At 43.7% G+C, this 22,305-nt stretch overlaps 1 protein-coding gene across 12 annotated transcripts in view; it reads left to right on the top strand.

The window, feature by feature from the left end:
• DYNC1I1 (dynein cytoplasmic 1 intermediate chain 1) overlaps positions 1-22,305 on the top strand; it is a 366,417-nt gene that overhangs the window by 217,851 nt on the left and 126,261 nt on the right. For all 12 annotated transcript variants that reach the window (XM_061586645.1, XM_061586643.1, XM_061586641.1 and 9 more), the window contains 3 exons: positions 9,262-9,424; positions 11,463-11,562; positions 17,726-17,851. In XM_061586645.1, the coding sequence (XP_061442629.1) occupies positions 9,262-9,424; positions 11,463-11,562; positions 17,726-17,851 (389 nt within the window). The remainder of the gene's footprint in view (positions 1-9,261; positions 9,425-11,462; positions 11,563-17,725; positions 17,852-22,305) is intronic.

Raw genomic sequence — 22,305 nt, 5'->3', positions numbered from 1 at the left:
TAACTGGCCTGTAATTTCCGGGATCCCCTCTGGATCCCTTTTTGAATATTGGCGTTACATTTGCCACTTTCCAGTCCTCAGGCACGGAGGAGGACCCGAGGGACAAGTTACATATTTTAGTTAGCAGATCAGCAATTTCACATTTGAGTTCTTTGAGAACTCTCGGGTGGATGCCATCTGGGCCCGGTGATTTGTCAGTTTTTATATTGTCCATTAAGCCTAGAACTTCCTCTCTCGTTACCACTATTTGTCTCAGTTCCTCAGAATCCCTTCCTGCAAATGTTAGTTCAGGTTCAGGGATCTGCCCTATATCTTCCACTGTGAAGACAGATGCAAAGAATTCATTTAGCTTCTCTGCAATCTCCTTATCGTTCTTTAGTACACCTCTGACTCCCTTATCATCCAAGGGTCCAATCTTCTCCCTAGATGGTCTCCTGCTTTGAATGTATTTATAGAATTTTTTGTTGTTGGTTTTTATGTTCTTAGCAATGTGCTCCTCAAATTCTTTTTTAGCATCCCTTATTGTCTTCTTGCATTTCTTTTGCCAGAGTTTGTGTTCCTTTTTATTTTCTTTATTCGGACAAGACTTCCATTTTCTGAAGGAAGTCTTTTTGCCTCTAAGAGCTTCCTTGACTTTGCTCGTTAACCATGCTGGCATCTTCTTGGCCCTGGCGGTACCTTTTCTGATCTGCGGTATGCACTCCAGTTGAGCTTCTAATATAGTGTTTTTAAACAACTTCCAAGCATTTTTGAGTGATGTGACCCTCTGGACTTTGTTTTTCAGCTTTCTTTTTACCAATCCCCTCATTTTTGTGAAGTTTCCTCTTTTGAAGTCAAATGTGACCGTGTTGGATTTTCTTGGCCATTGGCCAGTTACATGTATGTTTAATTTAATAGCACTGTGGTCACTGCTCCCAATCGGTTCAACAACACTTACATCTTGCACCAGGTCCCGGTCCCCACTGAGGATTAAGTCCAGGGTTGCCGTCCCTCTGATCGGTTCCATGACCAACTGGTCTAGGGAATAGTCATTTAGAATATCTAGAAACTTTGCTTCTTTGTCATGACTGGAACACATATGCGGCCAGTCTATGTCCGGGTAGTTGAAGTCACCCATTACTACCACATTTCCTAGTTTGGATGCTTCCTCAATTTCATATCTCATCTCAAGGTCTCCCTGAGCATTTTGATCAGGGGGATGATATATTGTTCCCAGTATTAAGTCCCTCCAGGGGCATGGTATCACCACCCACAACGATTCTGTGGAGGAGTCTGCCTCTTTTGGGGTTTCGAGCTTGCTGGATTCAATGCCTTCTTTCACGTATAGAGCGACACCGCCACCAGTACGTCCTTCCCTGTCCTTCCGATATAGTTTATATCCAGGGATAACCGTATCCCACTGGTTTTCTCCATTCCACCAGGTCTCCGTTATGCTCACTATATCAATGCTGTCCTCTAAGACCAAGCACTCCAGTTCTCCCATCTTGGTTCGGAGGCTCCTAGCATTAGCGTACAGGCACTTGTAAGCAGCGTCTCTCTTCAAGTGTCTTTGGCACTTATGGTTTGGCCTGTGGTAATTTTGCTCTTCTGAATTTATATCCTGTGCCCCTGCTCTCACAATGCCTACTTCTAGGCCTACCCCTTTTAAAATTTCATCATTTCTTTGGTTTTTATCCCAGGGGGGAGGTTTATTCCAAACCGGACCTTCCTCAGCTCCTGTCAGGTTTCCCCCCTCAGTCAGTTTAAAAGCTGCTCTGCTACCTTTTTAATTTTAAGTGCCAGCAGTCTGGTTCCATTCTGGTTCAAGTGGAGCCCGTCCCTTTTGTACAGGTCCGGCTTGTCCCAAAATGTTCCCCAGTGCCTAACAAATCCAAACCCTTCCACCTGACACCATTGTCTCATCCACGCATTGAGACTGCAAAGCTGGGCCTGTCTGGCTGGTCCTGCGCGTGGAACCGGTAGCATTTCAGAGAAAGCCACCTTGGAGGTCCTGGCTTTCAGCATCCTACCTAGCAACCTAAATTTTGCTTCCAGAACCTCACGGCTGCATTTCCCCATGTCGTTGGTGCCAACGTGCACCACGACCACTGACTCCTCCCCAGCACTGTCTACCAAACTATCTAAATGATGGGCGATATCTGCAACCTTTGCACCAGGCAGGCAAAACACCTTGCGGTCTACACGCCCATCACACACCCCACTGTCTATGTTCCTAATGATCGAATCACCCGCTACAAGGATCCCTCCACCCCCTGGAGATATATCCTCGGCACGAGAGGGTAGCTGCTCATCCCCCAAGGAATGGGTCCCTTCTAAGGGATCGTTTCCCTCTTCCTCAGCTGGATGCTCTCCTTCCCCGAGACCATCGTTCTCCATGATAGCAGGAGAGCTATCATCGGAGTGGGACACAGCTATAACATCCCTGAAGGCCTCCTCCACACACCTCTCTGCCTCTCTCCACTTTTCCAGGTCCGCCACCTTGGCCTCAAGGAAATGAAGTCGTTCCCGGAGAGCCAGGAGCTCATTGCACCAAGAGCACACCCACGACTTCTGTCCAACAGGCAGATAGTCGTACATGCTGCAGGCGGTGCAAAACACTGGAAAGCCCCCACACCCCTGCTGGCTTCTTCCCTGCATAGTTTTGTTTAAGGTTTATTACGTCAATGGGTTGGAGACTGCGGTTTAGTTGAGGTTAGGGAACAGATGGGCAGAGTGGGGGGCCCTGGCCTCCTTGCTCTGCTGCTTAACTCGCCTTGTCGCTTCGTCAGCTGGGGCTCCCTCTAGCTCATGGAGCAGGCTCCCTCACTAGGGTGCTCTGACTTCATATGTGTGGCTGGTTCCTCCCAGCTACTGCTGCCAGCCAATGATGTGTTACTTGAGGCTGATGGCTCAACTATCAGCTGGGGCTTAACTCTTTAGGATTATCTCAGGCTTCCTTCCTTTGAAGGCAGGAAGGCAGGCTTCCTTCCTGAGCGAGGGGCGGGGCTGTTTAAGCTTTTGGCTGCTTTTAATCTAAGCAAGGGGCTGCGACTTCCAGGCAAGTCTTTTTTGTTTGTTGTTTTCCCACCTAGAACAGCCTGACCTTTCTTTAACCTAGGGAAACAGAGCTTGTGGTTGTGTTTCAGGAAGGCTAAAGCTGCCCTTTTTAGCAAGGACTGAGCTGACTCTCTCCCTGTATGTATCGGTGGAGTTTCCTTTTTCCCCTTCTCTCCGACTGGAATTTAGCCTTGTTTACAGTGTCCCCTGAAGCTTTCCTGCTAGGGTGGTATTGAAAACTAGCTTTCTATAGGCTTCCTTCTCCTAGGATCTGTCTCCTAAGATATAGGTTCTTTCAGGATTTGGCTCCTAGCTCAGGGTGACCTTAGGCTGCCCTTATTACTTATTGCTCTGAGCTGTTTTGATTCAATTAAATAATGGAATAAATGGGAGCTACTTACCCTCTTTTCGCTCTGCTGCTTAACTCGCCTTGAAGCTTTGTCAGCTGGGGCTCCCTCTAGCTCGTGGAGCAGCATATTGTTTTAAATGATGTCTTATGGTAGAATCAAGCAAAAAGGGGCTGGGGAATGCACCAAATAACACTTGAGCCATTCTCAGGATCTTTAGTTCTGGTTCTTGATTAAAGTTTGGAGGTTCTTTCATACACAAAAATCTTACTGCATCCCGATCCTCACTTGCTATTGAGATCTGAAGAAAAGCCTTTGCAATGTCTTCAGTAAAAGGTCCATAGTCTGGGGGTGGTCCTGGATCCATCTTTGTCGCTAGAGGCCCAGGTGACCTCAGTTGCTAGGAGTGCCTTTTACCAGCTTTGGCACCCAAACCATTCCCTTTAAAGAGACGAATTTCAACAGAGGGAAATAGGAGTCTCCTAACAACTCTCAGCACCTTTAACAAATTACAGTTCCCAGGATTCACCAGAGGAAGCCATGACTGTTAAAGTGGTGTGATACTGCAAAAAATAATACTGATTATGCAAATTATTTGCTGATTATGCAAATAGCACATTAATGGTTGCATTGTTCAGTTGTTTTGTTTTTGTGACTAGTAATTACTACCAAAACCTGGGGGAGGATGCAAGGAATCTTTTTTTAAAAAAACCTTACATTTTCAGCCTTCAATGCCTGAAGTCTAGTTTCCAACACTATGGAATATTTATTTATTAAGAGGATATAACAGAGGGCAGGGCAGCTTACAAACATAATAATAAAAACAATAAAAATACACAATCAATATAAAAACATAATAAAAACACAAAATAAAAACACAAAATAAAACAAGTCAATGCAGCAGTATAAAAATCCAGCATAAAACAAAAAGTCAGCAAAGCATCAGTTAAAAGCAATATTGTGACCAAGAGGTTGTCTGTAGCGACAAATAGGAAATGTGAAATAAACATACGTCTACAATTTGTAACACAGATAAAAATCAAGATTTCAATATAACCAGTTCTGTCAGTCATCTTATCTAAAGAGAGTAGTGTCTGAGCATGTGAGAAGTGTCTTTAGTACACTGATTCTCACAAACCTGATGGAGACCTGACTGGTGGCACCTCTCCCCCCCCCCTTTTTAATGTAGTGAATTCTAGAGACCTGGCAAGCTGTGCTAGCATTAGACAGGGCAGCTCTTCCATTCCTATTGATCTTAAGGGGAGAAAAATAACCCCTATTAGTCTTAAGGGGCAGGAAAGGTTATACCCCCACTGCACTGAATGTGTTTGTGTATGTATGTACATGTGTTTGTATATATGTACACACACACACACACACATCCCTGAGGAGGAAATGAAGTAGTGTGATCTTTGGTGGGGAGATGCCCACCAGTCATTTTGCAGAAGGATATATATTTTTAAAAAATACTTTTTAGCCTTTTCTGAATTGCAGAATGGAGGCTCTGCTGGGCAACAGGATGAGTGAGGCAGCATTTCAATGCAACTTTATTTGGGAGCAAACGCTATTTAACAGGGTGGGAGCAAGGTCCAAAAAAGCAAATGCTAATACCTCAACCTTTTCTACAGAGAGGTTGGCTTTTATATCTTGTCTTTGTTCAGGGGAAGGAATGTTTGGTGGATTCAAACCCCTTTATTCCACCCTCTATGATGGCAGGCAGATGCTCCCATTGCATTCACCATTTAAGACACATATCCTTAGACACAGAGGCAATTGAGATGAAGGCTGCTTCTCCTTGCTGACTCAACCAGAAATTCTATGGTTGATGAAGTGAGCATATGCAGCTTCTGCATATGCAACAGGCAGGCAGACTAAAATTCTTGATTTTCCCAGGACAGCTGTGGTGTTCCCTCATTGGCTAAGAACAATGGAAGGCGGGAGTAGGCTGATTTCTCACAAAAAGGGCAGAAAACTGACTCCAAGGGCTAGATACTTGCTTTTTTAAAAAAACGAAAGCTGGAAACCCAGGCTGCTGAATGGGCTAAGTGGGCACTGGGTGGGTAGCATGGATTGAATCCAGGGGAAAACCCAGCTAATCAGGCAATATGGCAACACTAAGATGGGGCCATGATCACAGTTCAGGGCACTTGAGCAGGGGAAAGGGCAGTGGCCTAGAGAGAGGTGGTGTGGTCTAGGGTGAGTCCTGTGGCCTGAGAAAAGAGCTACATTTGGCCCCTGGGCCTGAGTGTCATCATCCCTGGCTTAGCATTATGTGTGAATACACTTTCGAGTTCCCCACAACTGGATATTAAGTGTACAAGGAAAGGGGAAGTAAGAAAAAGGTGTTCCTTAGCATGGTAAGGAACCTTAGCCTGTCATTTGTAAGAAGGAAAGGAGATCTTGTCTCACTTCTATGGATCCTGTACCACAGCAATTCCCAACGTGGGTGGTAGCGCCTCCCTGGGGGGTGTTACAACCTTTCAGGGGGGTGTTGGCGTGACTACAAACGTTAGGGGGGCGTTTGGGTTCAGGGGGTCGTTGACACATGGCAGTCTGATGCAACAGTTGAAGCATTTAAGTTTAATTTTATTTAATACACAAATCATTAATTTTTAAACTGTTTTGTCCCCAGTTAGAATGCATTTAATAGTCTCAGTTCATGGAAATAACACTATAAATACCGTGCGCTCTTTAGCAAAGAAATTCTGAATAGCGGCCAGTGTCATATCAAGGAATGGGGAAATTAGCCACGCGCTGGCACTAGGTAATGTTCCGATGCTGTCTTGAGGGATGTTGGAACCAATCACGAGAAACTGTTTGATAAGCTAGGTGTATTGGTGAAGGACACATTCTTCCAACGGATGAGTGCCGTGTGTAAACGGGTGACACAGACAGTCAGTTATTCGCTGGTTTTCTTCAGGAGTGGGACACACTCGCCATCCGTTGTTTCTGTGATGTTTAAATGAACTTTTTTAATGAAACAATGCCAGTAAACTGAATGAGTTTGTTGTTAAGTAACACAGTATAAGTCTATTACTATCCAAGTATACTCCAGATATTGTGAAGTTAGCCAAAACTCATCAAGCTCAAGGATCACACTAGTATTTTATAATAAATATCATTTTATTTACTTTTCTATAACTATAACTATGTATGTATATTAATAAATCATACTAAGAATTCAATGTGTAATCTAAGTGCAATAAAAAGGCATGATAAAAACGATCAGTAATAATAACTGAAAATACCTTTTATGCATTACTCATATTTTAAGGGAAGAATAGGAAGCATTGGCATATACTTAATCTGAGGGGGGCGTTGGGCACAAAAAGATTTTGCAAAGGGGCGTTGGGTCAAAAAAGGTTGGGTAACGCTGCTGTACAACCTAATAAACATGCCTCTTTTACTCTCTTCTTACAAACCAAAGACTGGGGTTTTTCATCATGTCAAGGAATATCTTTTTCCCCTCCTCCCTCCTCTCCATTTTTTCTCCTCCCCTCCTGTCTCCATTTTAACATCCATTCTGAATAATAGATCTGACAAACTCAAAAGATTTCTCACTACTTTGTGATGTTCTAGGGTAGAGACACACTTGCTGTTCTGTCAGTTCCAGTGCGTCTCCACCTCTCTGTTCTGAAAACGGAAGCACTCAACGCTAGTCAAACTCCGCCCCTTTTTACTGTAAAACCTGGTGGGATCAGCTTGAGTGCTTTTTAAAAAAATCATCTTTAAAGAGATTTTGTAACTCATCAGCAAATCAATCTGTTCCCCCTGCAGGTGTGGCTAATGGAAACACTTTGATCTGGCTACTAGTGTGCTTACAGCCTTAGTTAGCCCTAATCAGGGCGGGTTCTAAAGGGCAGCCAGGTGGGGCACTGGCCCAAGGGCCCCTGGAACTACAGGGTAACAGGGGGGGCCTAAGCGGCCCCTCCACTCCCCTTCTGCGATCCGCGGCGATCCGCCCCCTCCATGCCCCCTACTTACCTGTCTCCTGCCTTTTAGTATTGTCCTTAATGAAGATGGCGGCTGCGGTTTCCCTAAAGTACTGAAGCCCCTGCCGCCATCTTAGTTGATAACAGAGATGCGCACACGTAATACGCATGCGTGCCATCAACAACAATGGCGGCGGAGGCTTCATCCCCTTAGGGAAACTGCTGCTGCCATCTTGGTTAATGGTAATAGTAAAAGACAGGAGACAGGTAGGTGGCGGAGGCACGCAAACGCGAACACGCACACATGCCGGGGCCCAGGGCAAGCTGATACCCAAGGGCCCCAGCATGCCTGGAGCCGGCCCTGGCCCTAATAAAGTCATTTAAACCTATTACCCTTCTATTAACTTTTTGAATTTTTTCCCCCAGTGGACCAACATGGTTACCTGCAATTTTATTTTGTGTTTAAATTGAAGAGTTTTTTCAAGTTGCCAGAAAATTGGGCTTGGAGAGTTCCCAATGGGAATAAGGTTCCATTATTGTGGGGTTGCCCCCAATAATTTTACTCTATGTACCTTTATGGGATGGATTCATCTCACACATGTTCATATAAAACAATAATCTGATCAAATCTTGGAGTGTGCTGCCTTCTTGCTGTACACAGCTTTTTATTTCGCTTTATTGGCTTTTAAACTGCTACACAGAAGGTATTTTATTTGTACATGGGGGAAACATAAGGGACCAGAAAACAACCCATCATGCTGAATCATCTTAGGAGTGTCTGTATAAGAGAAGGAGGTTGTGTGCTCATGTGAAGTAGACATAGATCTTGTCCTTTCCGTTGACAACTGTTAGAAATAGGAACATAGGAACCTGCCTTATATCAAGTCATTCGACCATCCAGCTCAATATTGTCCACATTGACTGGCAGCAGCTGCCTAGCATTTCAGACAGGGATCTTTCCCGTCCCTGCTTGGCGATGCCAGTGATTGAAGCAGAGGCTTTCTGCATGCAGTGCTTTGCCTCCGAACTACCGTCCTCCGTGTGGTAGGCCTTTAAGATCATGGCCTATGAACCCCTTCAGACACTCCTTTTATTGAGCATTTGCCATGATTTGCGCTCAATACCATTTGTGCCTGCAAAGATTTTGGAGCAGTCATACTGCTTCACTTACAGTAGGTGCATGTCCCATAGTTTCCTGCTAAAATCATGTAACATTTCATACAGAAATTCATGGAACACAAACGTTCCAGAGTTGCATCTTTTGTTTTGGTACCTCGTTTGTTGCATTATAGCACAAGAGTTTCCCTCCAGAAGGCAATAATTTGGCAATGTTTGTGAAGCATCGCAGGACAACTGATAAAGCGGAATGTTGTGTGGATGGTCCAGTATAAACCCACCACAAATGTACTATTATTGCATCAATGACATGTTACAGAATATATCTGCAAAAGAACAACCATCGGGAGGGGCTATGTCTTGATGCCTTCATACAGTAGACCAAAGAGTACATTTTAATAGGCTTAGAATTTTTTAAAAGCCATAATTGAAAATGTAATCCATGTTAAAAGAACACTTAAGACTGCTCCTTTGTTAAATGACTTTTAATGCTTTCCAAGCATAGTTTTGCAATATGCATCAGTCAAGAGTGTTTCCTGAAATCTGAACGTGAGGTTTATTTTATTTTGGGTCTTAAGTATTTTCTTTTTCAGAATAATAAATATGCAAGATATAAGGTATCTTCTGTAGAGAGGTCACATGCTAAGGCTATGCAGTGATATATTTAGAATTAATTCCAAAATATTTTTTTAGAAGGAAGCAAACCATTCCATCTTACCAGTGATGCTATGACTTTCATAGGAATATTTCCTTTCTTTCCTGAAGGCTTTAATTCAGCTGGAAATATTTAAATACTTGTGGGATTAATGTTGCCAATATACTTTTGTAAGCTCCTCCTAGGGAACTGACAGAAGAAGAAAAGCAGCAGATTCTCCACTCGGAAGAGTTCCTTATATTTTTTGACCGGACGATACGTGTGATTGAGAGAGCTCTAGCTGAAGACTCAGACATTTTCTTTGACTACAGTGGGCCAGATGTAGAAGAAAAAGATGGGTTCGTTGGGTTTTTTTTCTTTCCCCTTCTTTCTTTGCAACCCAACAAAACCAACCAATCAAACAAATACCACTTATGCAACTGGTAGAACAAGGGTGGGGAAACCTTTTCAGCCCACAGGCCTCATTCCCTCATGGGCAGCCTTCTGGGGCAGGGAGGAAGTGCATGCCAGTGGTGGGCATGACCAGAGACATAGTAAGTCTGGCCGGAGACAAAGGTGAGTGCAGCAATAGATGTGGTGCTTACCTTTGTTCAGGTTGCTGTGGTCCAAGCCATGCAGCAGTCAGAAGCTTCTACACACACACACATCTACCTGTCTCCATCCTCCAGCCAGGAAAGCAAGAGGCATTCTCATAATGCAGGAACACAATCCAGGCAGGCAAACACAGTGAAGGATGGTGCGGAGCAGGGCCAGTGGGGAGAGACCCCAGGGACAGATGGAGAGGCATCAAGGGCTGGATTCATCCCCCAGGCCTAAAATTCCCCCATTCCTGTGCTAGTGTGTCAAACCCCAGTAATAATAATAATAATCAGATTAAGTGGTGAAGTATTTCTTCTCTATTGTCGTGAAACCCCATGTTTACTATTTATTTACTGCATTCATTTGTATACAGCTTTTCTGCCAAGGCACCCAAGACCGGTTACCATTAAAAAAATATTATAACATATTTAAAATATTATGGCAGTGTGGTATGGTATGCACAGCAGATAGATTCTGTAGTCGATAAAGGCAGATGTAATTTCTTCGTAATGCTCCTCCTGAAAGTTCCTCTTCCTGTGGTAGTTGACTTTGTGTTACACATAGAACATTTGTTCCTTTAACATGTGCCTAGCTCCACTCTGGAAGCTGTTTTTAAGCCCCTGGGCTGAGCCCCAAAATGTGTGCCATGGAATCCTAACGTTATTTCTTACATTGCATTTTACTGCACGGCATTCACATTGTAATACAATAAAATACAGCATAAGAAATTAAAGAAGCAATAAAATGCAATTAAAAACCATATAGCATCTAGCACAGCTCATTGCCATTGCTGCAACAGGCAGAAAAAATATTAAGCGGTCTGCCAAGACCCTTGACAGTTTTCAAGTGCTCCGCAGGGGGAAAAGGTGGAGAACTACTGGTTTAGGGCTTCCAAAGAGGCAGTGGGAAATATTTTTGGAGGGACGCTTGCTACCCTTTGCTACCTCCTGGAATCACCCTTGACTCTTTAGTATGTTGTGTGGTCTAATTCCTGAAGCCTTCAGCATGGAACGTTTCACTGGGTTCCTGATTGACTCTCATCCAAAATTAACGTCATGAGCAGCTAACTAGAGAAGACAACTGTGTAGGTGTTTTCATATGCCTGGTGCCCCTTCAGGCCTTCTGCTGCCTGGATCAGTTATACTCCATGCCTAATGTATGTGGATTTCTACTCTGGACAGCATTAGGTTTGGCTCAGGTGCAGCATTGACACAGTGGGTGTAAACTGATATAGGGCTGTCTTGTGCCATATAGTTTTACTATGTTTATTAGGAAATAATTGTTAATATTCCATTCTTCTACTTCAGGCATAAATAAATAGGGGAGAGGTAGGGCGGGGTGGAAAGAAGGCACAGCCTTAAGATGTGCCAAGCCACTAACTAGCTAGGGACACATAGCGGGAGGGGGGATATTGGTGAAAAAGTAGTATGGTGCAAAGTAGGCACTGAGTAAAGTGCCCTCTGGTAGGCCCTCTCTTGTGTGCTTCAGAGTTAACCTAGAAGCAGAAGCAGCACTCCAAGATGACTGGGAACCACCATTTTACTTTCCCACAGTGCTCTGGAACCCCTGACATTGTGGGTTTTCCAGGGCATTGTGGAAAATCAAAATGGAGGCCCAAAGACCCAGCTGCCAAATGTGGAGAGCCCAAGGAAGGGGTTAGCAGTGGTGGGCCCTGCTGTGTCACTGGTACCCTAGCAGCTGCCCTAACATTCCCAGTGCTGTTGCCAGGCATGGAATTGTAAATCGACCACATCTTCAAATATAACTAAAGTATAACTCTTGTCCAAACCCCTGTAGAGATGTCCAAGCTGGAGCCAACCTTTCCTTTAACCGTCAGTTCTACGATGAGCACTGGTCTAAGCATCGGGTCGTCACTTGTATGGACTGGTCCCTTCAGGTAAGACTTGCACTTATGAAAAGTATAGAGGCTTTGGATATTTTGGGCACTGCTGCAAGTTACAATGTCTCGTTCCCAAACACCACAAATGTTGCATGGCAAACTGCTGTTTGAGGGAGATTTGTGATTCAACAGCTCAAAAGGAGGGATTAAAAATGTCACTGGGCTGTTGTAAGTCTTTGGGCATACTGAAAATAGCTCTGCAGTTCCTATAGATACCATACAGCTCTGAGAAAGGGACAATACCTTAGTGGGGGAGCACATGCTGTGCATGTGGATGGTCCCAGCCTTAGTCCCTAGTACTATAACTCCAGTAGAGATGTGAAGGCCCAGAGAAAAATGGGGGGAAATGTTGGTTACCCCTCCCTTTTTTCTCAAAGCTTTGTTTGTTTGTTTTGTTTTTTCCAAAAAATGGGGAGACGGGAACCTACCCGCCCACCCTGGAAATATGTCCCCCCCACACACACTTCCCCCATTTTTTTCCTGGGCCTTTGCATCTCTGATCTCCAGTTTCAAAAAGACAAATAAACCATAAAGTATGTAATGTGAAACACCTCTGCCAAGGAGCCACTGTCAGTCAAAGTCGACAATATTAGGCAAATAGTATGCCATTGTATAAGTCAGCTTTCTATGATCATGTCCTCACCATACATTTAAAGCCACCATACATCTTATACCACTTTAACAGCCATGGGGAATCCTGAGAACTGTAGTGTGTTAAGGATGCTGGGAATTGTAGCTGTGTCAGTACAGCACCCTTAGCAAACTACAGTTCCTAGGAGTCTTTGGCAGAAGCCATATCTGTTAAAGTGGTATAAGATTGCTTTAGATGTATGGTGTGGGTGTGACCCATGTTAAGATATCTCTAACTATATAATATATTTGTAAGCTGGCACACCATCATGCATGGGGGTGGGGGGGCAGCAGGATGACAGGCAAGCGAGGTCAGGGAGTGAGGAAAACAAGGATGGCAGGTGGGGCGAAAGGCAGGTGGGGGCAATGACAGGCGGGGGGCAATGACAGGCGGGGGAGTGAGCAGGCAACAGCAGTGAGAGCTGGGAATGGGCAAGTGGGTGGTGGGGGGTTGAGTGACTGAGTGGAGGGCAGGGGGCGAGCAGGAGGCACGTGAGCAAGTAGGTGGGGGACAGGTGAGCAGGTAGCAACAGCAATGCAGGATGCAGGTAAGTGGTTAAGGTGGGGTGGTGACAGTAGCAGGTTGTACAGGTAGAAGGCCAGTCAGCTGCCTAAACAGGGCAGAGGCAAATGTAGGGCGTTTGGGGAGTTGCCTGGGGGTAGGGGGCAGTTTTGGAAGTTGCCTATGTATGCGTGTGCGTGCGTGCGTTTGGGAGTCCCTGTAGCTCTCTCTCTGTTTGTGTGTGTGTGTGTGTGTGTGGTGTGTGTGTGTGTGTGTGTGTTTTTGAGAGTCCCTGGCTAGCAAACAGAGCAAACTACAGGGGTGGCGAACAAAGCAAGCAGGGGGCAGATTCCACCCTAATTATAGTATATTGTAAGTCCATTTCCTTCATCCTGACTAAGCGTTCCTCCAGGTTGTCAGTATTTTCCAGGAGGGATTCAAGCATGTTCTGGGAAATGTAGGGTTGTGAAATTAGAGTGTGTTAAAGTACACTGTCGCCATAGTGAAACAAACCCACTTTGAAAAAGTAATGGACTTTTTGTGGTTAGAAAAGTGACGGCGAAATGCATTGAAAAGTGTGGAATGCATGAATGACTAAGGGGAAGATACATAAACACCTTGCAAGCAAATCATGGTGAATGCAGGATGAATGTTCATTGTATGTAACTTCCCCGCAAAGAAATCAGAATGCATGCTCAGCGAAAACTGGATGTAATCTAACCTCCATGTAAGCTTTGTGCAAGCAAATCAGAATCAATGCTCAATAAAGTGGTTGTCTGTAGGGGCCCTAAGAAACTCAGATTTGCAGCTTGCTTGAGGAAGATAACACAGTCCTTGAACTCCATTTATACTTCTGGCATATAACCTCAACTATGTTTCAAGAGAGGGTTTACCATCCAGGCATTTTCATCAAATGCGTTTTGTGACAGGTATTTAATAGCATGTGTGTGGCCAGTAAGACTATATGGATTTCCTCAGAACTGGGAAAGAAGCCGGAGGAAATGCTTATCTTAGGCTGTTCAAGGAGCTGGAAATTACATGGAATTCTTATCTGATAGTTTTTTAACAAGCAGCATTTACTGTATTCCCGGGACAGCTAGATAAAGTCAACTGGAAGGCAATTGCCAAAAATGTAATTGTTCATACCCTCAGGCATGCAAGCATGTTCTGTCTCCCATTTCTTTGTACTTGGGTGGCCCTGTCTCACCTTCTCTTCTCCCAAGTCTTATCTCTTTTCGATGTACACCTTCAGTGCTCTCAGTGTCACTGTGCATTACATCAAAGGGTGTGCTTTGACCTCTGACTTCTGTAGTGCACAAGACAGTTAAGGAGGGCAGTCACACCAGGGCACCTTGTGATAACATTACATTGAGCATTGTGCAGTTTACCAAAGACAGTGCTTGGATCATTAAGGCAAGGGGAGTGTGTGTGAACATGGGAAAGTTTTGGGGTTTTTTTGCATTTGGAAAGTTTTTTAAATTTAATTTAATTTGTCTTCATTTAAATTATCCTATTTTAATTTATTTGTCTGTTCGCTGCACTGATTTTAACCACTGATTTCAAAACCGCACTGATTTTTTTGGTTTCTGAGAATTCCCAAGCAACACACCAGGTACAACGCTGCTAGTATCGCATAGATAAGCTCCAGGGTTAGCTACAGATATAAAAACACCAGTAACATGCTCACAGATCCAGCACAGGTCACACTGCTATGCTGATAGCTGCTGCTCCCCCTGGGCAGCTTGTTCAAAGAGCTACCTGCCATTTAGATTTCTCACACTTACCCCAGTATAGGAGTCCTATGTTGCTGTTGCCTGCAGCCAAGTTAGCCCTGTGAGGTCCACCTATATAGGAGGGGACCCATCATAGGGCATTTTGCCAAAGGCCCCCTCAAACCTGGAACTAGACCTGCTTGTTCACATCGGATATATAGGTTCCGGCCCTGTTGAAGGATACTTTGCAACCCTAGCTACAATAGTTCCTGCTTCGATGTTCTTTAATGTTTGAGTGTGATAAGCAGCAATTAAACAACTAAAGTTTTTCCTGTCATGAAGGAAAACTTTCTGTTTGTCATGCAGCTCTCAAAGCCAGAAGAGCTCTGCTGGAAGAAAAATGTTGGCAATCCCTATATAAAATGAAAGGCATAATTTAGACATTATGATTCCATCAGTTTCTGTTAATATGAAAAACAGATGTCCTATACAGCCTGTAATGTGAGGGGGCAAATTACATGTCTACAGATTTTTAAAAAAAGAAAAGCAGCCTTTTCCCATCCTGCCATCTCCAACCCACCCCCAGGTAGTCATTTCCCTTCCCCACCCCCACCCTACCCCCTCAAGATTCAAGATGCATCTTTGAGACCATAGCTATAAACAGTCATTTTAATGATTACTGCGAATTGTTTTTATGGTGTTTTATGTTTTATTGAATATATTGCTGTGCACCGTCATGATAACTGATATTTTATTTATTTGTTTGTTTATTTATTACATTTATATCCCGCCTTTCTTCCAAGGAACTCAAGGTGGTGTACATGGTTCTCCCCTCCTCATTTAATCCTCACAACAACTCTGTGAGGTATGTTGGGCTGAGAGGCAGTGACTGGTCCAAGATCACCCAGTGAGCTTTATAGCTGAGTGGGGATTCAAACCTTGGTCTCCCACGTCCCAGTCTGACACTCTAACCATGACACGACACTAGCTGTTTTATATAAATCTAATAAATAAATGCATAAATATGAATTGGTGGTGTATAAATATTATGATAAATAAATAATGGAGAATTGTGTCCTCCCACCCAAACCTGCCTACAAAGGTTGTTGTTGTTGTTATTTATACCCCGCCTTTTGCCCAAAGGACCTCAAGGCGGCTTACAAAAAACACAAATATAAAAATACAATATAAAATATATCAATAAAACAATACAATTTACAAAATACAATTTACAAAAGTTAAATAACTGTTCTTAGGCTAACAATGTAAAATGCATGATACATGAGGGAAAAGGGACAGGGAAGAACAAGGAAAAAGCACGCTCAGGCACCAGTTCTTAAATTACAGTTCTTATCATGACCAGCTGGAATGGAAGCAGGTAGCCTGATAGCATGGTGGCTACTGGAGAGGGCAAGGGCAGCTAGTCGCTCAGCAGAGGTGATGAAACAGCTCACAGATGGATCAGCTTTGACATGGAAACAAAACACATGTTTGCTGCTGAAGCCACGAGGCATCCTGGCGAGCAAGTTGCGCAGCGCCCGCCTCCCCCCCCGCGCTCTGCCCCTCTCGTTCGCCTCTCGCTCGGGTTCCTTAGCCATCATGAAGCTACGGAGACACTGGATATGCCCAGGGTCAGCGGGGGCTGGCAACCAAAGGTTGTCCTTTGGTGTGCTCCCCTGGCTTTTATAGATCTTCAGCTATTTGCTTTTTATCATCTGTCGTATATTCCGCTTTTTAACTTTTGCTTGTATTGTTTTTTCCTGGTTTGTTTCTGGTGTTTCTGCTGTTGCTTGTTTTAACGTAATTTTAGCCCATGTTTTTATTGTAGGTCACCTTGTGGTTTTGTGTGTACACGTGTGCAAAAGTAAAGTTTAAAATACTTTAAATAAATAAATAAATAAAGCACCCACATTTTGTTTATTTAAAAGATGTATAGGGTGCTTTTCAAACAAAATGCTTCCCAAAGTGGTTTCCAAAAATATACACAAAAAACAAATGATAATACAGTTTTAAAAACAGATTAAAAACAGACATTCCATTCCATTTTAACCATTACAAAATATTACTAAGTCCAGCATGAACTAATGCCACTGTTACACCTCCTCCCCCTTCCAAAAAACCCCCAGGGACTGACTAGTGCTACTACTACTAATACATTTATTTTTGTTGTCTTCCTCTTACCTGGAATACGGGTCCCAAGCTGGATTACATAGATTTAAAAATTCACAGCATACATAAAACTCTTAGCTACTAAAAGCAGCAGTAAAAAGATAGGACTTCATGACATCTTTAAAGGTGTCAAGGAATGGAGCTTAATTTTGATATTGTGTGATACTGGGGACAGCATTACTTGTTTGATATTATAAATATTTTTTAAAATGATGCCAATTAATAAAGAAAGGGGAGTATATATGATGGGTAGAGCAATCCCCCCCCTCACTGGTCTTGGGGTGTGTGTGATTCGGCAGCTTTCCTGCTAACCTGGCTGGCTGCAGCCAGAGTGGCACAAGCTGGTGGGTGCAAGTGCCACCAGAGGGATGTCTGCTGGTAGCAGCAAGGAAAGAGGCTCAAACTGGGATGTTCCAGAGCCTGGGAAGGGCTGAGCCAGCCTGAGATCTCTTGGATTGTTGATCTGAGCCCAATTGCTGCACTAGCTCCCAGCTGGCAAAGTGATCTTTCTGCTCTTCCTCCCTGCCCCCCCCCCGGTGTGTGTCAGGGCTGTGGATGTCATGGTGGCCCCAGGGACTTTTAAGTCCACTGATTTGGATGCGGCTACTTTGATACAACCCAAAATCATAAAATGCTGTGAGCTGTCCTAAAGGCTTTGTCATCATGCTTTGTTACTGGATATAAATCCCAAAAAGAAATTAATTAACTAAAATGTAGTGCTTAGTGGGTACTTCACATACATTTCTCTTATTCATATATACATTTACCTAGGCAAAAGCCACATTAAACACTGTGGGACTTACTTCCAAGTAAACATCATAGGATCAAAATCCTAATGCGCTACAGTAATCCTGTAAAGTAGACCACTGTTATTTATTCCCATATCACAAATGGGAGACGATTGTGGATTTTTTTTCCAGCTGTAATTTTCACTGACATTTTCCTCGAAGATGAAATGCTCAAAATGCATTTGAGAAATACCCTTTTAAAAAAGTAAACTCCAAAAAGCACTTATAATTTTGGGTCATCTGCTGGAATTTGATGCTCTCTTTTTATTTTCTTTTGAATTTCTCGGATTTTTCTCAGCAATGAACATTTTGCCCACCCCTGCATATTTAAATTTAACTGCATCTTCTTTTATTTACAGTACCCTGAGTTAATGGTTGCTTCATATAACAACAATGAAGATGCTCCACATGAACCTGATGGAGTGGCCTTAGTTTGGAACATGAAATTCAAGAAAACGACTCCCGAATATATTTTCCATTGCCAGGTAAGATAACAAAGATAATCTTGTGGCACCTCAAAGGCTAATAACTCTATTATGGCATAAGCCAGCCTTCTCCAACCTGGAGACCTCCAGATGTTTTGTGCTACAACTCATATCATCCTCTCCGCGATCTGCAACCCATTAGTGGTCTATAGCTCAGCAGCAGAACATCTGTTTCGATGCAGAAGGTCCCAGGTTCAATCCCTGGCAGCTCCAGGTAGGACTGAGAGAGACCTCCATCTGAAAAGCCTGACGTGCCACTGCCAGTCGGTGTAGACAGTACCATGCTAGCCCAACAGTCTGACTCATTCTAAGGCAGCTTCCTATTCTCCCAGCAAGAATGGGAGGGCACCAGGTTGGTAAACACTGGCCTAAGCTTTCATGGACTAGAGTCGACTTCATCAGATGCATGACATTTTACCCTGAATTAACAATGTCAGTGGTGTAATTATCACTGTCTGTATTTTCTGCATTGCGTGATATACACATAGCTGGGGGTGGGGACTGTAAACATCGAGGCCAGAGGGAAATGAAATGCTGAAAGTACAGACAGTGATACTTACATTGTTAACAGTGGCCATTCACAAAAGAGTTGCTGTTGGATAACGCAGACTTTGCTGCGACAGGCTAACACGGCTACCTCTCTGGAAATAAAGGTAGGGCTATGCCCGCAGTTTGTTTAATATAAAGATGTGCCGAAGACTACTGTGCATCGCATCTGCCCACCATTCGGAAGAGGTTCAAGTTAAAAATAGAGATTTTGGAAAGAGCACAAGGAAGTGTACTAATGTTTTAGAATGCTTTCCGTCTTCTAAGACAACAACATAGCCCAGTTGGAGACTGTGTGTCATTTTCTGTCTATTTTAAAGAATCCTCAAGAGAGTTCGTTTATAAAAACCTCACACTTATGAAGTAAGTGTGGTGTACCACTTCCTCTTCCAGCTGGCAACATATGCTTTCCCACCCACGTAAATTTCCTTGTGTCCTCTATGTTCCAAAGCAGCCTGCGCTCCTTTTTCATATTGTTGGCAGTGATGTTGCAGCTTTGCAGCGCATTAGCATAGAGAATGTTTGCGGATACCAGCTCTGCCGATAGCACGGTAGAAATGGGATTGACGTGACAATTCCCACCATTATGTTTTGATTAGCAGTTGTGGCGCAGGCATCTCATCAATGTCACTCTGTGCTTTGGCATGGACAACCAAGGCAAGAAATCAAGAGGTATGTCTGCAAAACGAAAGGTGTCTCTCTCTCTCTTCCCCCCCCCATATTTTCCTGATACAAGGGCAGGTAGTCCAATCCGTACCTAAAAGCAGGCTTGACTTCCAGGTTTTGTAACCAGCGATTCAGTATCTCATTAAAGAGGCACTAAGTTCCCTGCAGTCATCCCCTAAAGACTTGGAAACTAGAAGGTTATTTAATTTATTTAGGACATTTATTCCCCACCTTTCTTCCATCACAAGATTCCAAGGTGGTCTCTCATACAGGCATTAAGCAGACTCAGACCTGCTCGGTTTGAGTTGCATCATGTGCCCTTAGACCAGGGATGGGGAACCTGTGGCCATCCAGATGTTGCTGGACTCCAACTCCCATCACCCCTGACCATTGGCCATGCTGGCTGGGGCAGAAAGGAATCAAATAACCTCTGGAGCACCACAGGTTCCCCAGTTCTGCCTTAGACTATGAGATAGACGAGGGCATAGATCCACTGGCAGGTACAGTAAGTAGGCACTGCAGCCTAGGCCTTGAAAAGGCAGTCTGGAATCTTTCTTTGCAGTGGATCTGCTCTCAAGGAAGAGCTCTGGTAAGCCTCTGGACATGGGAGACTGCAGAACATGTTCTGACCAGGACCTGTTTGTTGGAGTATGTGACTCTTATATTGTACAATCTTCAATGGCTTCCAGTCTGTTTCTAAGCTCAATTCAAAGTGCTTGCTGTTATCTTTTTAAAGCCCAAATTAGCCCAAGGCAGGGAAATATAAGGGGCTGTCTACTCCCACATAAACTTGGCAATCCACTTAGGTCATTGATAGGGCCATACCTGAATCATGCTGGATGGGGATGTGTAAAAGGCCTTCTCTGCTGTGGCTCTCATGTTATGGAACTCACTATCCCAGAGGCCTCTCCCTATTGGCCACATTTAGGTCACATCCATACCATACACCTGAAGCACACTTAATGCATGTTTAAAGAGCATGGCTTTCCCTGAAGAATCCTGGGAACTCTAGTTTGTTAAGGCTGCTGGGAACTGTAGTTCTGTGAGAGGTAAACTAGTTTCTAGGATTATCTGCGGGAAGCTATGTGCTTTAAATGTATGGTGTGGAAGTGACCTTAGACGCTAAGTTAAGACTATTTTGTTTTGTTGAGCCTTTGGCTTGTACTGGATGGAACCCCGTTTGTTCTGCTGCTGTGTTTTGCTGCTCTCTGTTATTTTTGCTGGGTTTTATTTGTGTATTCTAGGTTATGTTTTATTCTAGGTTGGGAGGGCACTCATACACAAGGAATTCATTCCCCTCCTCCCCGGACTGCAGCCCCCAAAACCTCTCTTGCCCCAATTCCCCCAATTCCCCCTCCCATTGTATCTCCCTCCCCTTCACTGCACGGGGATCTTCTGTAACAGCAACACTACTTTCATTGCGGGAATTACACTGCTGTGTGAAAAAAGGAAGGATCTGCATGGGCTGCACAAAGGGGCCACATAAGTTGTAGTTTTGCAGTGGGCTAAATAAGACAACATTCACACCACACATTTGTTCCACTATTGGAATGGCTTCCCCCAAAGAATCCTAGGAAATGTAGTTTGTGAAGGGTGCTGAGAGTTGTTAGGATACCCCTATTCCCCTCGTAGAGCTGCAATTCCCAAGGTTCTCTAAAAAGAGTGACTGACTGTTAAACACTTAAACACAATTACAATTGCAAAACTAAAATAAGAGCTGTAGTAGAGCACCTGCTTTACATGCAGAAGGTCCCAGGCTCAGTCCTTGGATGAGAGAGACTCTTGCCTGAAACCTTGGAGAGCTGCTGTCAGTGAGCGAGACAATGTACTAAGCTAGATGGACCAATGGTCTGACTTGGTACAAGGCAGCTTCCTATGTAAGCAGCAGTCTAAAAACAATACACAGTCCAGCAGAGCAATGCAGAGCAAACATATTCAAAAAACAAAAACCAGCAACAGTTTAACCGGTTAAAATCTTCAGCCCAATACCTTAGCTGATGGAGACAAAAATGTTTTTCAATGCCTGCTTAAAAGCTGATCAAGATGTGGGAGGGAATTCCAGAAATATGGGGCCACCGCTTAAAAGGTCGTTACTCTAGTGCCCACCAGCCTGATACATCTTAAGGCAATGGGCCTGATAGCAGGGGCTTCTGAGGCCAATTCTAAGGCTTTAAAGCTTGGGCTGGTTCATATGGGTGAAGGTGGTTCTTCAGATTTGACATAAGAAGCTCTTGAAGGAAGAAGTCAGTACTGAGATCAGTCCCTGAAGAAGGAAGGAATTCTTGCCAAAATATGTTGGGCACCAGTAAAACTTGGAACTTCTTGAGAAAGACCATTTTTGGTCTCTTTTTTGTCATCCTTCAAATAACCCTTAGCTCCAAACTATTTAGGGCTTCAAAAGTCAATACCAACACTTCTATTTTAAATTAAAGTTTTGTTTGATCCAGGTAAGCTTGTTGAAACTAAAGTAAGGAAGGATTCAATGGATGAGGAAACTTAAGGATTTTCATATCTGCCTTAACGGTCAGCATTTTTTCATTGTTTCTGATAAAACTCCTCTAAAATGATGTGTAGTTTCATCCCACAAACAGCCTGAATCTAAGAATGATCTAGACTGAAGAATGATATAAGGGCATACAATTGCAGGAAATACTGTGCCACTGTTTTAAAAGCATCCCCACATATATTTTAAGTGTTTTCGCTAATGCATTTCTAGCTGAAACCATGTTTGAGCTACTGTACTGAAAGGGCTGATGGAGATGAATTGGGGGGTAGGGCAGATGCCAGATAGAATTTCATCTTCTTCATTGGTTAATCATAGCCCATGTGATCAAGAGGAATCGGAATCACACTTGGCTAAGAACTTTCTCTTGGTCTTCCAAATAAAAGCTGACTTTATTTATTGGTCACTTTTCTCACCAAGGTGACCCAAAGTGACTTACATTTTTTAAAAAATGAATCAATAAAACCTAAAAATACTTCTGACAATTAAAAATCAGGTCAACACCATCAATACAAATAAATGCAAGTGAAGAGCAGGTATACAGGTATCAACCCACCAAAAGAGGTCATCAGTAGCCAGGACTCGATGCATCAAAGACAAAAGGCCTAGGTAAAAAGAAAGCCCTTTGCCTAGTGCCTAAAGATGAATAAACATGGTCCCAGGCATGCTTCCCTGGGGACAGCATTCCACAACTAGGGGACCACCACTGAAAAGGTGCTTTCTCGTGTTGCCACCCTCT

The sequence above is a fragment of the Rhineura floridana genome, chromosome 10 (assembly GCF_030035675.1).
Source record: "Rhineura floridana isolate rRhiFlo1 chromosome 10, rRhiFlo1.hap2, whole genome shotgun sequence".
Classification (NCBI taxonomy): Eukaryota; Metazoa; Chordata; class Lepidosauria; order Squamata; family Rhineuridae; genus Rhineura; species Rhineura floridana.
The sequence above is the reverse complement of the archived record's forward strand: the minus strand, read 5'-3'. Positions and strand labels throughout refer to the sequence as shown.